At 46.2% G+C, this 19,219-nt stretch overlaps 1 protein-coding gene across 4 annotated transcripts in view; it reads left to right on the forward strand.

Moving 5' to 3' along the window:
* The window catches only part of RFX4 (regulatory factor X4), a 164,620-nt gene extending 146,065 nt beyond the window's left edge, over nt 1–18,555 (forward strand). For all 4 annotated transcript variants that reach the window (XM_019835449.3, XM_045062265.1, XM_045062266.1 and 1 more), the window contains 3 exons: nt 6,249–6,411; nt 8,356–8,494; nt 16,966–18,555. In XM_019835449.3, coding sequence (XP_019691008.1) covers nt 6,249–6,411; nt 8,356–8,494; nt 16,966–17,238 — 575 coding nt within the window. In that variant the 3' untranslated portion in view covers nt 17,239–18,555. The remainder of the gene's footprint in view (nt 1–6,248; nt 6,412–8,355; nt 8,495–16,965) is intronic.
* The last annotated feature ends 664 nt before the right edge of the window (nt 18,556–19,219 follow it).

Genomic DNA, 19,219 nt, shown 5'->3' on the forward strand with positions numbered 1-19,219 from the left:
AACCAGCAAATTAAATCATTGAGATGCTAGGATGCCTAAAGAAATAAAGGCAAATTCCTTATAAATGGCCCTAACTGTAGAACATCTGGCCTGCCCAGCTGCATTTTCTCTACATCACTTGAGGATGTAACAAAGATAACTGGCCCCTACTCTTTCCAAATAACAAAAGCTCAGTTATTCTGAGGGCAGCTAAAATGAGTGGGACAGGGTGGACACAGCAGCCCTGCCCCAGAGCCCACGATGACTCATTTACAGAACCTCCTCCTCCATCCCTGCTGCTTCCTTTTCTGTAAAGGAGTGGAATTAGGAAATATAAGCTGGGATTGAAAATAGATTGCTTAATCTCTTCTTGACCTCGCATCATCAAGGTCACGGCTTGGTGTTGGGAGCCTTTGGATTTGCTCATTCATTCTTTGGTCCACTCCATGTATTCCGTGTCTAATCTGGGCCATGTCCTGAGGGTACAGAAGTGAAAAGAACAGGCATTGTCACTGCCCCTGTGATACCTATATTCTGGTGGGTAGGAGAGTCGATACAGAAGTAAACAACCAGCTAAATAAACCATTTCAAGTGGTCATAAAGAGAATAATAGTGTGCTGCGAAATGGTCAGAGAAGGCCCACCTGAGGAGGTGACATTTATCCAAGACCTGGAGTATGAGAAAGAGCCAGCGCATAAAGTTTGGGGAGAGGAAAAGAACATTTCAGGTAGTGGGGAACAGCACGTGCACATGCCTGAGGCAGAGAAGAGCCTGGCGTAGTGAGGATTGACTAACGGACACACATAAGGGGAGAGTGGCAGTGGGGGCAGTTGCAGAGGTAGGTGGCAGCCAGATCTTGAATCCCCATCTGTCTCTGGGAACGGATCCATTTGCTGCTCCTGGTCATGGAGCTACTGATAAAGTGTAACGCAAACAGATGAGGTTTTCAACTCCAGCAAGTATTCTCCTTAAGCACTACTGCCTTAGGGATGGATGGTAGCCAATGGGGGATAGAGCCATGGATAGCCCACGGTTCAGGTAGATTTTTCTGTGATGATGGCAACTTTGTTTTTTTTTTTTTTTTTTTTAATCTGAGCTATTCAAAATAGTAGACACTAACCACATGGGGCTACTGAGCACTTGCGGTGTAGCTAGTGCAATGAAGGAGCTGAATTTTTAATTGTATTTTGTTTCAATTTTTTTAATGTTTATTTTTGAGAGAGAGAGAGAGAGAGAGAGAGCAAGAGCGAGCAGTGGATGGGCTGAGAGAGGGGGAGACACAGAATCTGAAGTAGGCTCCAGGCTCTGAGCTGTCAGCACAGAGCCCGATGCGGGGGTTCAAACCCACAAACCACGAGATCATGCTCTGAGACGAAGAGCTTAACCAACTGAACCACCCAGGGGCCCCTTGTTTTAATTAATTTAAATTTAAATAGCCATCTACGTCTAGTGGCTACTGTATAGGCAGTTCCAGAATCCAGACATACTTAAAGGAGCTTATTTCTCAGGAAGGTACTACCAAAAGGCTTAGGTTAGATCAAACCCTGAACATCTGTGATGGTTCATAGAATCCTAGTGGAGAAAAGCATCAAGTGGTTTAGTCCGAGATCTGAAGGAAGGGTATGGCCAGGTAGACTGGAAAGTAGCCTGAATTTTCACAAGTCTGTACTAGAGCCTTACAACTTCTGATCTTTAATGGCCCTCAACATGGAGCATGCGTGACCGGAGGCAGTGGGTGGTTTATAGACCCTTGCTGCTCAAAGTGTGGTCCACAGACCAACAGCATTATCATCGTTTAGAAATTTGTTATAAATGCAGAATTGCTGGCTCAGCTCCCAACCTACTGAATCAGAATCTGCATTTTAACAAGATCTCCTATGATTCAAATGCACGTTCAAGTGTGAGAGGCGACTGTTGTTTTTGGAAAGGCTCTGGAGTTGGGCACATCTGGGTTCAGATCCCAACTCTGCCACTCACCTGAGCAAGTCTTAGGCCTCAGTTTTCTCACCTGAAAGAAAGAGGTAATACCTCCCATCTCAAGAGGTTATTGTGAAGATTCAGTGAGTCGGTGTATAAAAAGAAAATAGCATGAGGTCTGGTTTATGTTGGATGGTTTATCATTCATTCTTTCACTTATTCAACAAGTCATTACTGACTGCCTGTTATGTTTCAAGCACCCTTCCTGTCCTGAGTTGAAAACCCCCTCCAAGAAAACAACAACAACAAAAACTCAGGAATGAAAAACTTTTTGTTGGGGATGGAAAGGAAAGAAAATCTTCTTCTCCTGCAGTTTTAAGACTAGAACACAGACAACACTTACCTTTATAGGATTCTCAGATCTTTGGGGATCTTTATCGTATTCTTAGAGACCAGGGGGCTTTCTCCACTATTCTCAGACTTTGAAATAAGAGTGGGCATACAGGTCATGGAGAAAAAGAGAAAGGGGAATTGGGCAACTAGGGAAGGTTATTGTTTTACCAATAAATAAAAAGCATTAGCGTTGTCTTAAAAATTAAGCAAAACTGTGAACTGCACACATTTCCTTTTATTAGTTTCCTTAAAAAAGCAGCAGCAGCAGCAGCAGCAGCAGCAGCAATTCTCACTGGAGGTCCCACTGATAGGAAAGGGAATGCAAGGGGTGTTCTTTTCTGGTCCCCAGGCAAAAAGGGTTTCTCACCCAAGCCAGTAGGTGTTAATCTGCTTAAGCCTGCCTGAGTGGGTCTGTTAGATTGCTGGCACACGGCCATTTAGGGGTTTTGTTTCCCAGACCACGGGAGCCCATTTTTCCAAGAGTTCCACTAGCTTTTTGTTTGATAACGTCTATTTCTAGCAGCATTTACTCCTCCAACAACAAATTCAATGAAACAAAAATTTACTGAACACCTACTTTTTGGCAGACCCTCTGTTGGGGATACAGAGATGAATAAGGAACAGTTGCTGTGCTCCAGGAGCTCATACAAAAGTAACTTCTACTCCATTCTCTCAGGTGATGGCTATTATCACTCTGTCTTCCTACTGCTTGGGGAAAAAGAGAAAATCATTTGGCTTCCTGAGCTGCCTCCTTTAAATACCCACTGACCTTGCGGTGCTCTCCTGAGGTCCCAGGGGCTTGAAGGGTTAATTACTTGCTTGCTGTGGCTGGTTCATTGTTCTCCCATACTTCCCACCTCCCTCCAATTCCATCTCCAATTATCAAGCTTGTTTAATATATTTTAATAATATTTTTCTTTTCATGGAGACAATGCACATTCGTTATAGAAAAATACAGATAAGCAAAGTGAAGAAATGCTTTAAAGCCCTCCTCAACCCCACCACCTAGAGATAACCTGTTTTAATAGAAAGGCTCCTTTAAAAAATTATAACAGTAATATAACTTCATATGAAGTGCAAAATATAGAGGAGTGCAGTCATGCATAATCCAATCATCTGGGGCATGATCATTTTGGAATTTTTCCTTTCCAGTCTCCTTGCAGTTACCATAAATGATGCCTAACAGCCTACTGAAGTCATTATCTTTTTGTATATGATGTGCATGTGCAAGCCAGGAAAAGGGGTACTTTCAGCCATACTGATGAATAAGAACACCTATGATTTTATGGAAAAACACACTTAGAAGTTTGCTGTAATTAGCTGTTGCTATTCAAGCCTTTCATCCCTGGTGACAGAATCTGACCCAAGAAACTTGTCTTTCTTCCCTGGCATCTGAAATGGGACATCCAGAAATGTTTGCTCTAAGAAAGTCTCGTATAAGAATACCTGAATTCACGGTGAGGAGTGCATGAATACCGTTAAGAGCCTCCCACGCCCCAGACTCATCTCACTTAACCCTCAAAACACTTCTGCAAGATACGTATTCTCAGGCTTGCTTTGCAGTTGATGAGAGAAAGCCTCCTAAAGTATAAGAGGCTCAGCAGGACTCGGAGCCAGAGTGAAGAAGCAATATGGTAGAGAGAATAAAAGCATGGGGCAGACTGGAGTTCAGAGCCCCACCGGCCCCACCCACTGGGACCTCGTGCAAGTTAACATTTGAAATTTCTCTGAACTGGACTTGAGTGAGATGCCACTAGCCTGGAGTGTTGACATAAGGAAGGGTCCTGAGAATCAAGGTTGGAGCCCACTGTAAGGGTGTTGCTGAGGACACCGTTAAGCAGTTCACAGTTGCCTTTTATGGGGGCATCTGAAAGAAATTCTTGTTTGATCATAATTCTAAGCACAGTTTACTCCTGAGCAGTTTGTCTACTATCTTATGGCTCCTGACCTGTCAGGTTTCCCTTGTGGCATTGTTTCCTGGAAAGTCTCTGCGCCAAGTCTAAGGCCCGCCTCTAGGAAGAGTATGCATGTTTAGCCTCGTTCCTTGTTGCACTTTTTGCTGCAATTTTAATTTCTTCCTTGACTCCCCCGTTCACATTATCTTCTTGAATCTTCTGTATTCTTATGCACTCCCTTAAGTTCTTTCAGACTTAACCTTCAGTTTCCTCATCTGTGAAGTAGGCACGATCTTTATCTCAAGGTTATCGGTAAAGCACTAAGCACAGTGCCTGGGCTTTATTAAATGCTCAATAAGTCGTGTCCCTTTTTCGTGTTCTTGGAATGAACCTTTGTCACTTCGTTAAAAAAAAAGGGCATTACTTGCATTCCAAAGGATTCTCCCAATTTACGAAAGAGTTCAATACAGAGTTCTTTTTTTTTTTTTTTTAATTTTTTTTCAACGTTTTTTATTTATTTTTGGGACAGAGAGAGACAGAGCATGAACGGGGGAGGGGCAGAGAGAGAGGGAGACACAGAATCGGAAACAGGCTCCAGGCTCTGAGCCATCAGCCCAGAGCCCGACGCGGGGCTTGAACCCATGGACCGCGAGATCGTGACCTGGCTGAAGTCGGACGCTTAACCGACTGTGCCACCCAGGCGCCCCCAGAGTTCTTTTAATAACAAACAGCTGTGTTCAAAGTAGGATTGCATTTTCACACACCTTTCAGAGCATCGCTCACTGAATTTCTGCCATGTAATTGGCATAGTGCTGGTCCACCAACTCTTTCTTCCACCTGCTCCATGCCAGTGCAGCTACTCATGTGCCATCTGCAAAGTCCTTGGGATGGAAGGGACTGCAGTTTTTAACAAGAACCGCTCTTCTATCTTCCCCCAGGAATGCTGAGATAGAAAAGATCTGCTGCAGAAAACACAGAAACGGAGCACCATGTTTTACTTCACTTAAGAATGGTTTCCCTTAACCAATTCTTCAGTTTTCCTGCGTCTGCAACGGCGTGTTGAATGGTCTTCCCTCCACCTCCTAAAATAGGCTTAATTATTTCCACTATATCAACATTCTCAAATTTACCAGAAATCAATGAGTATATCACTTAGTGATTTCTTAAATTACCATCTTTATATTCTAACCATCTCATAAAAGTCTTAAGCATCTTGAGGGTTTTGCATTTTGTCAGTTTCTCTTCCCAATCCCCAGCATTTTCAAGGTATCCAATTAAAAAGTAAATTAATGGAATTAGCAATATGTATGGAATAGGTCACCGCTCAGGTCACTGTCTAGTAATCTTCAAAAAGACCTGGGTAGGCAGAGCCCAGTAATCTACTTAGGGCTGCTTAGAGTGGTTTGTTGGCTCCCCAGCACCTGTTTAGTTGAGCGTTGAGAAGTTACTCGGCTGTGCCTCCCTGAGCTTTTGTCCTCTCTCCTTCCCTCCCTCTTTCTCTTTCTACCTTTCCTTTCCCTTTTCTTCCTTTTAAAGTTTTTATTGAAAAATTTTTGGTCACCAGGCTCTGCACTAGTAAGCACTGGGAATCCAATAGTGGACAAAGCAGACAAGGCACCTACCCTCATAGGGCTTCTAGTCTGGAGGAGGGAGGATGGCATTAAATCAATCACATTCATTAATGGGTGTAAGATTACAAATTGTGGTAGGCACCATGAAGGACTATAGTGCAGTAGGGGATCTGACTTAGTCTGGGCTTAAGACACAGGGGGTACTAAGGGAAGAATGAGGTTTCAGACAGCAGTAACAGCATGTGCAAAGGCCCCGGGGTGCTGGGAATCGTGGTTCTCTGGGAAAAAAACGAAAGAAAGATCTTGTGTCTGGCTCAGAGAACAAAGACAGAGGTGGGGGATGCTTCTTGTGAGGTCAGCAAGGACTGAGACACACGCTTTGTAAAGATTTTGACATTCAGCTTAAAGAGCGTGGGAGGCCACTAAAGTGTTCTAAGAATGGGGCATGGAAGAACTGTGTTAGTGATTTATGCATCTTACTTGGTCTCTGCAGGAGCAATGCAGTCATACACGTGGTCTCTGACCTATACGGTGACAACGGCAGCAGGGTCCCCAGCTGAAAACTCCCAGCAGCTGCCCTGCATGAGGAGTACTCATGTGCCTTCTTCCTCCGTCACACACCGGATACCAGTTTATCCGCACAGAGAGGAGCACGGGTAGGTGACCTTCCTGGAATGCATGCCACCATACTTTTACATTTGGTTTTAAACGGCAGGGTTCACTTGCAGCTGTTTTCTCAAAGGGCAGGAAGAATGGTGCCCGTTGCAAAGATGGCAGTGCGCTCGGCACTGTAGGGTACTGCGGAGAACCGTCTCTTGCGGTCCCCACAAGGCCAGAGAGGTGGGCATTAGGGAGCCCATTTCACAGATGAGGAAACTGAGACTTGTTCAAGTTCTGTTGCATAGGGTCACACAGCTGGTAAATGCAGGGCCCAGGCTGAGCATCTGTCTGACTCGAGAGCCTGTGTTCTTCCTTCTTTTCTGCTTTAGAGCCTCAGCAGAGAGCTCCCTTCCAGCAGTTCCCCCGGGTGGGAAAGTTTCATGATGGGGTCCGGGTCTCCTAGGACTGGATTAGAGGAGGACTTCCCCACCCGAGGGCTGAAGGTCCCTGGAGGGTAGCACTTATTAACAGGGTTCAGGAATCCCTGTGGGTTCCAACGGTGCTTTGTGCCACAAAGAAAGAAATCCTTTGTTTTGCCCATTTTCTCCCAAATCCATGTGGTGGTGTTGCTGTGAAGAATAAACTGCACATCCATTTAAAAATGTTACCTGGGGGCGCCTGGGTGGCTCAGTCGGTTGGGCGTCTGACTTCGGCTCAGGTCACGATCTCACGGTCCGTGAGTTCGAGCCCCGCGTCGGGCTCTGGGCTGACAGCTCGGAGCCTGGAGCCTGTTTCGGATTCTGTGTCTTTCTCTCTCTCTGACCCTCCCCACTCGTGCTCTGTCTCTCTCTGTCTCAAAAATAAATAAGCGTTAAAAAAAAAAAATTAAAAGGGTTACCTGAATCATAGTGGCTTCTTGCCATCATGCGTTGTCTTCATTAAAAGACACTAATCTCATAACGTCTAACGTGCAGCAATCTGAAAACTACTTACGACGTTAAAAAAAAGGGCCCTTATGCTGAAGAAGGTAAGACTCTGCCATGTGGGTGCTGACCAGCAGACCACAGGAAGAGGCCCTCTCAGGTTTCCTCCACACAGTGGCCCAGCATCACGCAGCCAGGTGACAACCCCGAGGCTGGACACGGGCCTGGCTGTTGGCCTGGGTTCAGGTGCCCTTGACCAGTGAATAGGGCAGCTGTTATTTTCTCAGAGTTTACTTCTCTTAGAGTATCTTCCCACGCATTTAGAATAGACTTTGAAAACTGTTTCAGGAAGCTTTCTGATTCTGGAGCAATGGCAGAATAGACACCCACACGGTCTTATGTCAGCATTTTTGCTGTAAAGATGTTATTGAGAACAGTGATAAGAATATCCCATGTTTTACAGGAATTTCTATCGTATAGATTGTCTTCACATACGTGAACCCCCAGAATAACGAGGGGCAGCGTTTTTACAAATGTGAGAAACAAGGCTGTGGGTAGCCCATGTTCCTACAGCTGGAAAGTGATGGAGCCAGGCTCAGCACGGGAGTCTTTGAGAGCTGGCTGACCGTGCCACGGTGTTTCCCCGCTGGAGAGAGCTCCTCATAACACACGGCATCCTTCCCCCTCACAGGCAAGCCAAGGCCTGAACAATACAAAGCATAAATCCCAAAGTAATGTCTTCTTTCTTTCCTGGTTGACTTCGGGCTTTTCCACAGAGCAGGAGTAGAGGTTTCCATCACTAATTATGTTTTGCTCAGAGCTGGCTTTTCATTCCCTAAGCGCTCTCTGGGTGGTAAGGGAGGTGTGCTGGGAGGGAGAGAAGGAAAATCAACTTGGGAGTTTAAACGCACCACAGCAGGGTTGGAGATGGTAAGAACCAAAAAGGAGGAGTAAAATGGAAAATGAGAAAGAAGAACTAAAAGAGAAAGAAAAGATGTGGTTGATTTTTAAAGGTGTCAAAGTGACTTGCTGTCCCTTCCGTGACTCACAATATTCAATGTGCTTACTGCGGTTTAGGTACACGGGGAGCTATAACTATGGGAGCTATGGCAACCAGCATCCTCCCCCAATGCAGAGCCAGTACCCGGCCCTCCCCCACGACACAGCCATCTCTGGACCGCTGCACTACTCCCCTTACCACAGGAGCTCTGCACAGGTGAGTGGGCGGCCTGCTTCTTTGTCCAGGCCTTGGTATGCTTGGTGGCCGGTCTAGTCAACTTAACATAGTTAATTAGTACCTTCTGGATACTGCGTGCAGCCTGGGTGTCACCAAGGAGAGGATGGTCTTCTCCTAAGGGGCACCCCCATCCTTCAGCAACTGCCCACAGCGGGTGCTCAGCCAGCAGTCATCTCCACTCTCTCTCACGCACGTGGGTGCGCACCAGTGGTCTTTGGTTCCACCCTCACTTTGGCCTCTCTAATCCCAGAATCCGGTCAGCCGCGATGTCTGCTGCCTTTTCTCAGGCAGCCCCCCTCACATGGGATCTTTTGTCTCCCATCCTCCCGGTGCTGGCCCTCATCGAGTCCTGTCAGGACTATTACCTCAGTGTCATTGTAACTAGTCCCCCGGTCTCACGTCTGTTCCTTTCCAGTCTAGTCCACATGTACAACCTCACCAGAAGAATCCTCCTAAAATGGGCCCTTTATCAGATTGTTCTCAGGCCACACATTTCCTTTGGCTCTTCCCTTGTCTAACAAACCATATCAACTCCCTGCAGCCTGTGGTGAATGGAAATTGTGGTTGTACCTATAATGTCAGCGTTGGGTCCTCTACTTGTCTCGGGCACTTCCTGTTGCTCTGGCCTCAAAGGCAGCCGGTCACCAGTTCTATTCAATTCTACATCCTCAAGGTCTCTGAATGCCCTCACTGTCCTTGCCTTAGCTCAGGTCTCACCTAGACTGTGGCAAAATTCTTCCCATCGGTTTCTGTATCACTAAACTTGCACCATTTCTGGCCCATCCTCTATGCTGTAGCTGGAGGAGTCTTTTGGAAAAAAAACTTGACTGGCCATTAACACTCTCCTTCTTTTCATGTCATCGCATTCAGAGTCAAGTTCAATTCCTTGGCATGCCTCCTATGACTTGTAACCATCTGGCTTCTGCCTGCCTCTGTGGCCTACCAACCACCCCACCACCATTTGCTCCAGCCTTGCCAACCCATGTGCAATTCGCAGATATCGTTCTCTCAGGCTGGGACTTTCTTCTCCAACCTTCTGCTTGTTGTTCAGGACACCAACCCTTCCTTCTTCCAGGACCTTATGACATACCACTGCTCTAGACTCGCACAGCGCCTCTGTTGGTAACCCTCCTCACACCCCAGGCTCTGTGCTGAGCACTTTACACATCGTCATGGTAATCCTTGCAGAAAGGAAGTGAGTGTCACCTGCCTGAGGATTTGAACCCAGGCAGTGTGACCCCTGTGTGTCCAAGCTCTTGCACATGGCTCTCTGCCACGTCTCCTGTGTCGGCATTCACTAAGGTGTCTTGAACAGATGAGGAGACAGGAAGTGAGGCAACACAAACAAAGGAGTGCAGAGGACATTCACTCCATCCCGCTGGTGGAGGGGGGGGGGGAGCCCGGGAGGTAAGGCGAGAGCTCTGCTTGAGGAGGGCACTCAGGATAAACTGGAAAGGTGCCCAATGGAGGCAGGGAGCTCTGCTGCAGAGCACTTGCAGACGTCTAGAATAGAGATAGCAGGACTTGAGAGAGGGTGGAGGCCACGATTGCATCAGCTGTCAGCACACGGATGGGCCTCTCAGGGAAGGCACTGAGGAGAGTGTATCCACAATACATGGCACTCGGGGCAAACAAGCGTCTGTTTTGATTTCCATCTGCAGTACCAAGGGGAGCCCCGGTATAATCCCCAAACAAGCCGAGAAGTTGATTCCACTAAACCATCACCTGGGGCATTCATTATAGGTCTCCAACTGCGTCACACAGAGAAGCCAGACCCTTAGGTACTGCTTCCCTCGGGAGCAGAGTCTGTGCTCCTCACTGTGATCTGCAAAATGACTCAGAGCTGCTGCCAGAGCCTGGGTCACACTTAACAGCAGTGTAAGCAGATCATGCATGCATTCATTTGTACGTTCACTCATTCATTCATTTACTCTTGAATGATGCTTGGGTGCTGACTGCGTGGCAAGCACACTCTAGCCTCTGATAATAGTGGAGAAGGGGACAGAAGTAGGCCTGCTCTTGGAGAACTTATGTTCCAGTAGGAGACCGTCATCTAAGCAGCAGTGGCGAGATCAAGCTGAAGTTCCAAGCCACAGGCATTGTGTTCCCTCTTTCTTCCCTCCCTTGTCCATCCTCATGAAATTTCTGGGGTGGTATTTTTATTTTTATTTGTTTTAATGTTTATCTATTTTGAAAGGGAGAGTATGTGAGCAGGGGAGGGACAGAGAAAGGGGGGGAGAGAGAGAGAGAGAGAGAGCGAGAGAGAGAGAGAGAGAGAGAGAGAATGAATCCCAAGCAGACTCTGTGCTGTCAGTGCAGAGCCCAGTGTGGGGCTCGATCTCATGAATCATGAGATCATGACCTGAGCCAAAATCAAGAGTCAGACATTTAACTGACTGAGCTACCCAGGTGTCCCTGAGGTGCTATTTTTAAAGACATTGCCATGAAAAGAAACCAGGGTCTCCTAAAGGCCCATGTGATCCCTGGTGATCAAAGCTAGGTCTTGCAGCCTCCGCTCTGGAAGCCACAACAGTCCCCGAATGGAGCACTATCATTTGATAGCAATTCTTAATCGAAGGGCCAAGGACTAATTGAAAGTCCATGGAAGAAGAGGTGACAGGGTCAATCAGCCTTTTCAGCGTCCCTCCCCCCCCCCCACACACACAGTGGCCTTTCAACAAGGTCTTTTGACAACTGCTGACCCCACCATGCATTCACACTCTATGCTTAAAGGCTTGTGCCTTGGCCTCCATTTATACAGCAGGGTGAGAAGTTATTTACATCACCTCTCTACCCAGGTTGATGGGGGTGGGGGATAGTGCTCCTGGAGAAGGTAGGGTGTCTAAAGACAAAGAATCCTTTGCTTTGTTTTTCACTAACATTTATGCATCAAGCTCTGTTTTAGGCACTTTCAAATACACGGACTCAATTCTCATAGCAACCTCAGGAAGAAGGCATTTTTCCTCCAGTTTTTAAAAAGGAGGAAACAGTCTCATAACGTAATTTGCCCCAGCCTATGTATCCAGTAAGTAGCAAAGCAGACTCCCATGCGAATTCTCCAGCTTTGAACCCCAAGCCCGGGGCAATGAACACTGCACCCAGTATGGTTTGGAGGGTAGGACGCAAATTCAAGAAGTTACTCTAACTGTTCTCAGTCAGTTTCAAGCTACCCAAAAGAAGAATCACATACCCTAGACTCACTTTCTCTCCTCTTGTGGTACTTTGGTTTAATGTTGAACAGAGAGGGGAAAAATCCACTGCAGGGCTAATTAGTTTCTTTAGCTTTCCAGAGCAGAGTTCAAGCTGTTCCAGTCCTGAGTAGTGAATATCACACTTCATTGTGTCAGACTCACTGGGGAAAAAGATGAGTCTGAATTGAAGGAAAACCACAGTTATAGAATATTGGTTAAGGCATCCCAAGCGGTCATCAGCACAAGAGTAACTGAAACTAACTTCTGCGAATAAATACCTGTCTTAAAGACGGATACAACACATCTGTGAAGTGCAGTGATTCCATGCGCCCCAGCATTTATAAGCTCAAAATAATCTGAAGTCCTTTGGTTGTTGAAACAGAGGATGTGTGTGCTCTTATTTATACTATTTATTTGCACAACACATGCTTTCCTCTTGGGTAACAACAAAGGTAAACCTCCAGTCCTGCTTGAATTCTAGTAATTTCTGCATTAGTGAGTCCAGGTGAAGGAGGTGTAAGGCTTGAATTATTTCAGAAAAACACCCTTCTTGCAACTACGCTACACTTGCTCCCATCAAACTAAGTGAACAAGGAAGGGATGGTCTCAGCTGCCCCTTCCCAGGTGCCCCTTCTTATGCTCGACCAAAAAGAGAAAACAAGCCAGACCAAATACACGGCTACAAAATATTTCTGAGCCTCATTCAACATGCGTTTGTGCAACTTCTACCCTGTCAGCAGCCGTGAATGTGAATTGGGTCCCTGAGCTCAAAAGCCAGTTCATCAACGATGGCTAGAAACCCATGTACAGTAGACTAGAAAGCTTTTCTTTGTTCCTCATCTGTATGGCCAAGGCCTGACCTTGCCAGCCAGTCACGTAACTCTCACCGAATCTCTGGTGGCCCAGCACAGCCCAGGGCCAGTTTGCTTAGGGTGTTCCACTTTGGGATAGCATCTTGAGCCAAAGGGGACAAAAATCAATCAACCGTAGTGGTATAAGATCTGTGACTACAGAGCCAAGCTTCCTGGGTTCAAATCCCCGCTTTGCCTCTAATTAGCTCTGTGGTCAATTTCCTTATCTAAAAAATGGGGAGAATTATAGTACATATTTCTTAGGGTTGTGAGGGTTAAGTAAGTTGATTAAGGTTAGAACAGGGCCTGGCTCATAGTCAACACTATTTGTGTTTATTATTATTATTATTATTATCATCTTTCATAACACCACAGTTGTTATGTTTTGCATGGTATCTATGTCTCTTGCTATACTAGCTAGTAGGTACTCAGTTAAATACTTGTTAATGAAATGAATGAATGAAAGGATCCTTGCTCTGGTACTAAGCTGCTGTGTGCCCTCAAGCAGATCATTTCCCCCTCTCTTGACTTCAGTTTCCTCATCTGTGAAATGAGAGGTAGGACGAGATGGTCGGCCGCTAAGGCTCTTCCTGTTATTAATGGACCATGATCCTAGGAAGCAAAGAAGAAGAATTATTAGTAATAGCTAACACATTTTGAAAACTTACTATATGTGGGAATTCTAAGAGTTTCATGTGCATTAACTCAGTCCAACCCCTAAAAGCTCAATGGATGTGAACTGTCCGGCGAATATTTGGGGGGAGCTATATCCTCTTACAGAAGGGGCTAAGAGGAAGCCTGCCTGGGGGCAGGCCCACTGGCAGAACTTTGGTGCGGCGTGAGAGCCGCCTTTCATAGGAAAACAGTTTGCGCTCCTGACTGGGCCACCTTTCACCCCTTGCTCAAGTAGCAGTCCGTTTGGTGAGGGTCAGGGATAAAGGGCTTATTCTTCCCCTCTCCAAGTGCAGGAGAGTCAGCCTTGGTGTGGGGAGTTGTTTCTCAAAATAGAACTTCCTCATGATTCTAGAGAGGCCCAGAGTCCATCACAGCTGAGATGGCCATCTGACAGAACCTTTGACTACTCATGCGCATGCGCATGCGCACACACACACAGACACACACACACAGACACACACACACACACACACACACACACACACACGTGTGCCCACAAGTACCCCCTCACACACCTCTTTGAAGGGTGGGAACTGGGGACTTATCTCCAGTTTAACATCAGTAGCAACAGCATGTGATTTAACCCAGAAAATGGTAACTTCCTGTTATGGGCCCTCAACAAAAAGCGCCTTTATTCTGCGCAGAGCTCCCTGGACCCCAGAGTTTGTGCCCAGCATGCTTAAGCACCCTGCATGAAACCGGATGTAAAGTGTGAAAGGTGAGGCTGGTGCCACAGGCCAGCCTCAGCCGCTCCCACCATGCTAAATAGAAGCTTCATTGGTGGCGTTAATCACTAGGCTGAGGCAGCGGGCACTTCAGCCTCTCGTCTTTCAATGGTCTCTTCACCACAGGGAAAACGAGTCACTGACTCATTTGCAATTAGCTGACCTAACGGGACAGATTTTTCCATGCTGGATTCTGTGGTAACAGGATTTTATTGTCCCATTAGGGATATTTTGAGCCAGTCTCATTTCCAGGCAATTACTCTTTTGAGTCTGTGACACAACCCCTGGGCACAGCTGCATCTAGGGTCCTCGATTAGGCACAAAAGCCACACTCTCTGGGGTTCTATGAGAAAGAGGCTCCAAGTCCCTACTGTGACATTTTTACCTACACTGGCCAAGGCAAGTGAGGCTCTGTCCACACCAGCGAGATGAAGCCTGGTCAGGGCCTGTAAGACCCTGTGCTGTGTAGGGGAGGAGGGAGCTTAAAGAAAGAGAAACAAAGACATTAAAGTATAATAGGGTGTCTTCCTCTCTTGTGTGATTCCGCCGTGGCAGGTTATGCCCAGTTTGCACCAGAGCGATGTGGGGGAAAATGCTACCCCAGCACTGGGTTTTATGCCAGCCCTCGTGCTAGCCTGCAGTGACTGTGGGCAGTGAGGATGCTTCACCTCACGAGTCCTGGTTTTCTCATGTAGATTCACAAGGTTGAATTATATGATCGCTAAGCTTCTGTCTAGGGGTGACACCCTGGTGTTCAGTCACCAGAGAGTGACTGGCATGCCAGGCATCATTCCAGATATCGGGGAATATGGTAGTGAACATGACAAAGCCATGCCAGGAGCTTATGAATAGAAGCCAGTGGAAACGGACAGCTAACAAGCAGGATGGTGAGCTCCTGACCGGAGAGGCAGAGGGTGAAGCATTTAGCTTCTTGAGATAGGATGTCCAGAAAAGTCTCTGAGGAGGTGACATTTGAGCGGAGACCTGAAGAAGGATGAAAAGGCAGGCGTGCAAGGAGCGTGGGGGTAGGGGTGGGAAACAAGTGTTCTAGGCAGAGGGAACAGGTAGGACAAATTCTCTGAGAGGGGAACCATCTTGGCCCGCCATAGGATGGGAGAGGAGGCCTCTGTGCCAGGGAGAGCACTGTGAGGTGAGGGGACGTGTGCAGGGCTTACTTGAGAGTATATCAGGAGGGGGAGCAATCTTTTGGAAAAACATTAGAGACGGTCTTATAATAACATTTCTCAATGTTAGCTGTTTGATACCTGGGATCTTGTTTTCTTGGACAGGGCCAAATCCTACGATGGTCTCAGGCCTGAGGGTTCACCATGGCTGCCATACGAACAGCATTCTGTAGATTCCCATAATGGGCACATGCATGCACTTAAGCATCTTTGATCGGATTTGGGGATATGAAAGCCTTGGTATGCTGTCCACGGTCTCCTTGGCAACCACCCTGGGTACCTTCTCCCTTGAGTTCCCAGACACCACCTGCACGCTTCTCTCCCTCCTTCCTACCTGTTCTTTTCACTGTGAAGTGGCTGCCGTTTCTGTGTAAGGCATGCCGTCCCGTGTAAGAGAGAGTCCTGGCTACTAGAAGTTGGAGCCCTCTTTCTTGACCTATGAATACCTGTTTCTCTTTGCCTGCTTTGGGCCTAACAGCCTTCCCCTGCTTCCTTCGGGCGCCTAGTCAAAGGCAGAATGGTTCCCTTTTGGCCCCCTCGACTATGGGGAACAGCCATTGTTGTCATCACCCCTTCTCTCAGCTGTCTAGGCTTCAGCCTGTCTGTCTCCCTCACAGGAGGCAGCCTCCCACCTAATCCCTCGGGGCTCCACTCTCCAACTGTCAGGGAAGACAGATGGGGAGCAGAAGAATTCATACATTCACACACACTCTCTCCCCTACTCGCTGCCCCTGCCATCCTTGTTGACTGGCTCTTGTCCTGGTTGGGGTGGCCCTAACTGTAGCCCAGCGAGGAAATCTTTGTGTCGACTGGCCTGGCCGGCAAACTGGGAGCTCTCAAAGAGAGCCCAGAGCTCCTCCCCTTCCTCCCCTGTGATTGCACTAAAAGGGGCTTATTTGCATAGCTGTCTTGGAAACAGAGAAGAATGTAGAAGAAGAAGCACTTCAGAGGCACTTCTCTTATTCCTAATTCTTTCTAGAACTGCTTCCCCTCCTCTGTCCTATACAAAAGCACCCCTCCCATCCCCTCTCAGTTGGCTTATCTGGACTCCTTCCTCCACATTCACACCAAGCCCAACAATTTACCATTTCCTACTTGTGCATCTTTCAGAACTTCAGTGAATGTGAACCCAAAAGGGAGATGTTCTCTAAATGATAGGCACTAATAATAACCTTTGAAGCTGTTGGCTTGCTTCCTCTTCAAATGCCTGCTTTTAGGCTGCAGTTCATAATTGAATTCAACTGTAAAATGCTATTTTTAATAATGTCACTGTGGTTTACTTGGTAGTGTTGTTCTCTTGGGTTGATGGAGTGGGACCTAGCACATCTCCATAACTAATGGTAAAATTCACAACCATACATTCATATATCCATATCTATTTGGACATGCTGTTACTTGTTTCTCTCTCTCTCTCTCTCTCTCTCTCTCTCTCTCTCTCTCTCCCCCTCTCTCCCCCTCCCCCTCTCCCTCTCCCTCTCCCTCTCTCCCCCTTCCTCCCTCCCTCTCTCCCTCCCCCCCTGTATTCCCAGTGGGGCTGTTCCTTCTTTTGGATTTGACTTCCCCAAATATTCCACATTAAGAGCACAAAATCAATATTACTACTTGAGGGAACACCAGCCCTACTCTCGATTTGAAGTCCTTTGCCTTTTTCCTGTTGGTTACTTCCTAGACCAAGGTTCCATCTTTCAGGAGTTCACTGATTACTTCTTATCAACTTCCATTAATAGCATCTTAAGAAATTTAACTTGTAAATATGACCCATATTGTGTATATGCAACTTCCAAGCTAATTTTAACTTTGTGGAATTTCTTTCCCCTCAACAAGTACCCTTTCAATAGCCCCACTTCCCGGATGGAACCCTGTTTGATGAGCAGTACTCCCAGACTGCATCCTACCCCAGTCACCCCCCGATGGCCAGAGGTGCCCACAGCCAACACGTGCTACACAAGCCCGTCTGTGCATTCCACAAGGTACGGAAACTCTAGTGACATGTATACACCCCTGACCACGCGCAGGAATTCTGAGTACGAGCACATGCAACACTTTCCTGGCTTTGCTTACATCAACGGAGAGGCCTCCACAGGATGGGCTAAATGACTGCTATCACAGGAATCCATATTTAATATTAATAATAATTATTAATAATAAACCCAACAACCCACCCCCAGAAGACTTTATCTCTACACATCATAACTCGTGGACTATTCCTAAGTGTCCATTTTCCTAATGAATGTGAGTCTGGGATTCAGTGTGGGATGAATAAACTTTAGTTCAGAAACAGGACTCACTAAAAGTCAGTGAGATTGGGTTCCTGTAGCCAAGCCAGACTTGACTGTTTCTATAGAGCACTATTTTGGGCAGGCCAATCTGTGCCTTTTCCCTCTGTTCCACGACTTTGCTTTGTGTTGGCAAACACTCCCTGTAAGCTACTTATTTTCCTGTTGACAAAAGCTCATTAGTCTTGATGGATACTAGAGACAGAGTCTGGTTTGTGTTCTTGGATGGGCACATAATTTACCAAGAGCATTCACCTTGCCATCTGTCATCTTACTATACAACGAACAGCCCTCAGGTATGTTCTACGCATCCCTTCTTCCTGGTGGTGCCGTCACTGCTTCCTGGAACACCGGGGCTAAATGCTGGTGTCTGGAAGACTCTAGATCCCCTGTTATTACACTCATGTTATTCACAGTACCTGCATTGTCTTGGAATGTAAGCACTGTCTAGAGGGAAGGAAGAGGCCTGTTCTGTATGCCTTAAGTTGATTGAGGTTTGTAGGGGACCGGTTCTTCTACATACAAGTATTTGTCCTAAGTTTGCACAATGGCTAGTGTCAGCAAAAGGCAGGAGGGGGGCTTTTAAAATTCTGTGAGAATGTGGATGTATGGTATTGAGTATCACACTCAGCTCTGCTGTATTAACTTTGAGAAACCAGATGGACCAAACATTAACTTACCAAGCACCAAGCGTGAAAATGACTTTCGTGGTTCCTTCATAAGACCGTAATAATTTCCGACACTTTGATAGAAAAAAATTTTTTCAAAGCTGTGCCTTTGAGCCTATACTATACTGTGTATGTGTGGAAATAAAAATGTATTGTACTTTCGGAAACTTTTCTCGTAGGCATTTTTCTGTCAGATTGGTAGCAATTTGTGAGGTTTGTTAGAGATTAACATAGGTTTTCTTTCTGTATTATAAAATGCACCAAGCAATTATGGTGGACCTATTACCCTATGGGTAAGAAATAAATGGAGATATGACATCGGATGTTTCAGCAGTTGTTCTGTAAATAAAATCTTTGATCACACCACTCAGTGTGATAATCATGTCTACAGCTAAAATGGAAATAGTTTTTTCTGTACAGTTGTGCAAGATATGAATGGTTTCACACTCAAATAAAAAGTATTGAAATGACCTGCTTTCTTCATTTTCATTCTGCATTTGACATGACTTCTGTGTGTGTGTGTGTGTGTGTGTGTGTGTGTGTGTGTGTGTGTGAGAGAGAGAGAGAGAGAGACAGAGAGAGAGAGAGACAGAGAGAGATAGCATTCTGAATACTCAGGGTGTAAATAGGCAAAACAAAACTAAGTGGTCTTATCTGGTTGTTCTTATCTACTTCTCCCATCGTCTTGTCATAAAGCAATCATTAAAATTTGGATAGGCCACACATCCGGTCCTTGAATGATTTAGTATCTACAGCCTAGTTGAGGTCTGTAAGGGACCAGTTCTACATACAAGGATTTGTCTTAAGTTTGCACAATGGCTAGCGTCAGCAAAGGACAGGAACCTTTTAGCTCTTACAGGGAATATTATTCTTCAATACCAGCATCATTAAGAGGTCCCCTGGTCCTTAGTTCATTATGCTTTAATGATCTGTGGGTGTAAAAGATACTTGAAGTGCAGTGCTTTAAATACTAATAAACTTCTGGAACAGAACAGTAACATTACTGAATATTAAGTATCAAAAAGTCCTTCTCCAGCACTGCATTTTGATTCTAGGATTGAGGAGCGAGGACATAGAGGCAAGATGACTGTTTTGTCCAAACGTTAAAGAGTAGGATCTATGAGAAATTCAGAG

Source organism: Felis catus, chromosome B4 (genome assembly GCF_018350175.1).
Source record: "Felis catus isolate Fca126 chromosome B4, F.catus_Fca126_mat1.0, whole genome shotgun sequence".
NCBI classification, from domain to species: Eukaryota; Metazoa; Chordata; class Mammalia; order Carnivora; family Felidae; genus Felis; species Felis catus.